The following is a 2,602-nucleotide window of genomic DNA, read 5'->3' as shown; positions in this document are numbered from 1 at the left end:
TGGTCTCAGGTTTCTGGCACAGCCCCAGCACCAGGTGCGCTGCTCCCGGGCCAGCCCTGCGCCAGGCTTTGTTCCAGGGGCAGCGCCCCCGGCACCAGTTCCGCCCAGGCCGCAGGGCCCGTCCCTCTGCCTCGGGAGACAGGCCTGGAGCCTGGCCGCAGGGGCCAAACAGCCCTGACCCCAGCTTCCCCACACAGGGCTCGCGGCTGCCGGCGGCCTCGGTCCCCTCCCGCACTCACGGGGTGCCGTGGGGACAGCTCCGGTAAGTCATCGTCTTCCTCCCCCCATGTCCTCACTCTGCCCCCAGCCACATGCTGAGAACGGACTCGCCCGCTCCACCCGGCATCCGGGCACCCTGACGGCGCGACAGCGGGCAACGGAATCCCAAAAGCAGCTGTCTTCCGCTCGGCACCTCAGCTGCGCTTGGATTTCGTTCCCTGCTCTCCCGCCCATGCTCCCCCTGCAGCTTGGCAGGCCCCGGATGCCGGCCAGCGCCCACCCCACAGGAGCCCCCCGGGAGGAGCGCAGAACGGGGGCAGGCCAAGCCCAGGCTCTACACTGGTCTCGTGCTACTGCGAGCTAAAGATAGACCCCAGCTTCCTGGGGAGAAACCGCCGCAGCAGCAGCAGCAGCCTCCGCCGGCTGCCAGCCACAATGTGGATGTGGCCACCTGCAGCAGGCTGGAGCGACCGGCGGGATCACGCGATGCATACGTGCGTCCTGCAGCTCCAAGCGCAGTGGGGGGTGGGGGATAGACGCTGGGCCTGCTGCCTGCCGGGAAAGGGTCCCGGCTGCCCGGGACGGACCCTGGAGCTGGCGAGGGACAGCCCTCTGGAGAGAGATTGCTTTGGAATGACACGATCACTCCCGCTGAGCGAGACGCCCGACAGCCATCGGGAATATCGTGTCCGTCCAAAGCTCTTTCGGCGCCACCTGGAGCAGAGCACGCCCATGGGCAGCGACAGCCCCTGCCGTGGATGGAGATGGCTCCAGGATGCGCCCACCTGGCCCCAGGCTGATGGGACGCACTGCTGCCCCCCCAGCCTGGTTTTGTCCTGCTCCCAACCAGTGTAACGACGCCAGCGCCTGCTCTGTACTAGAGCCCCACGCATCGCTGCCCCCCACCATGCTGCAGCAGTGGGGTTTGCTGTGGCCCCCCGCTGGCAGCCAGGGTGCCCGGGCCTCTTCCTGCCACTGCAGACAGTCAGCAGTTGGTCTGGCGTGAGCAGGATTCTCAGATCACCTCTTGGCTGTGGGTGGTGCAGAGAGCGCCGCAGGCTCCGGCAGGAAAGGGGGCCTGGAGGCCTCGGTTGCAGCCATGAACTGGGGAAAGGGGCAGCTGTGCGTGTGGGTACATGTGCACGTGTGGGGGGGGCAGGGAGGCTTGCCCCAGCAGGTTCCCGTTTGCAGACGCGTGTGCCCCTGTGGCAGAGGAAAGAGGAGCTGCTCCCTTGCCTTGTTCCTCTTTCGCCAGTGCACAGCTGCTTCCTTCCCCGGCCCGGAGCCGGATTGGGACCATCGCCCGGCTCCCCCTGCGCCTCCCAGCTACGGAGCCTGCCTCGTCACCAGACAGCAGGAGCCTCAGTGAAACGGGCGCTGTAAGGGGCCTGCCCATGTACAATAAAGCTGCTTCCCTGCCTGCTTCTGACTGCTGTGGTCGCTGTTTGCTGCGGGCAGAGATGCCAGAAAGTTCCTTCCGCTTTTGTTTCCAACGGCTTTTCTGTGAGGGTCTAGACCCGAGGCCGTGGCCCGCCCGTCCCAGCGGGCTGCAGGGCTCTGCAGGCCCAGCCTGGAGATCCCTGGGTGCGGCGCAGTGCCCAGCGCCTGCTGACGAGCCTGCCCAATGCTGCCTGGGCCTGGCAGAGCTGCGGGACAGCACCACGTCCAGCAGTGACACCGTGAGGCGGCAGACGCCACCCCGGGGCGTGGCGTGGTGCAAACGGTTGTGGAGCTGCCAGGGTGGCGACAGGCTAGGCCCGCGGCCCTGAGCTCGGCCCTGCGTGAGGACAGGCCTGGCCCCGCGCTGCTCCGGCGGGCCCGAGCCGGAGGCAGCGCGCACGACGTAGGCCTCGCCTGCAGCCCGGGGAAGGCGCCACTCCTGCTGTGCCCGACGTGGCCGCTGCCCCGCCCCCACCGCGCCACACCCAACATGGCCGCTGCCGCCCGCTCGCTTGGCCCAAGATGGCGGGGCGCCGAGCCGCATCCAAGATGGCCGCCGCAGCTCGCCCTTCCGCGCCGTGACCTCACTGCCGCGCGCCGGAAGTGGCCGCTGGTCCGCTCTCCCGCCGCGGCTCCGGCTCGGGGTTCCGGGGTCGGCGGTGGCCCGGCCGCCATGGAGATGGGCGAGGCCCGGCTGGCCGTGGCGGACACGCTGGCGGCGCTGAACGCGGCGCTGGGGCGGGACGCGGGCCCCGGGCTCTGGTTCAAGGAGAGCAGCGCCCGCAACCTGCGGAGCCGCGACTTCCTGGCGCCCCGCGGCGCGCTGCGCTGGCTCTTCCCCGGCGGGCAGGTCGGGGCGGGGCCTGGGCGAAGGGGCGGGGCCTACTCAGCCCGGCACGTGCCCAGCGCGGGCACGAGGGCCGCCGCCGCCGGTCCGGGGTTC

General features: G+C 70.3%; 1 protein-coding gene across 1 annotated transcript in view; it reads left to right on the top strand.

Annotated features, from left to right (window-relative positions):
• Positions 1-2,160: 2,160 nt before the first annotated feature.
• DALRD3 (DALR anticodon binding domain containing 3) overlaps positions 2,161-2,602 on the top strand; it is a 3,612-nt gene continuing 3,170 nt past the window's right edge. The window contains exon 1 of the mRNA XM_019536998.1: positions 2,161-2,591. Coding sequence (XP_019392543.1) covers positions 2,333-2,591 — 259 coding nt within the window. The 5' untranslated portion in view covers positions 2,161-2,332. The remainder of the gene's footprint in view (positions 2,592-2,602) is intronic.

The sequence above is a fragment of the Crocodylus porosus genome, unplaced genomic scaffold (assembly GCF_001723895.1).
Source record: "Crocodylus porosus isolate Cpor-Errol unplaced genomic scaffold, CroPor_comp1, whole genome shotgun sequence".
Classification (NCBI taxonomy): domain Eukaryota; kingdom Metazoa; phylum Chordata; order Crocodylia; family Crocodylidae; genus Crocodylus; species Crocodylus porosus.
The sequence above is the reverse complement of the archived record's forward strand: the minus strand, read 5'-3'. Positions and strand labels throughout refer to the sequence as shown.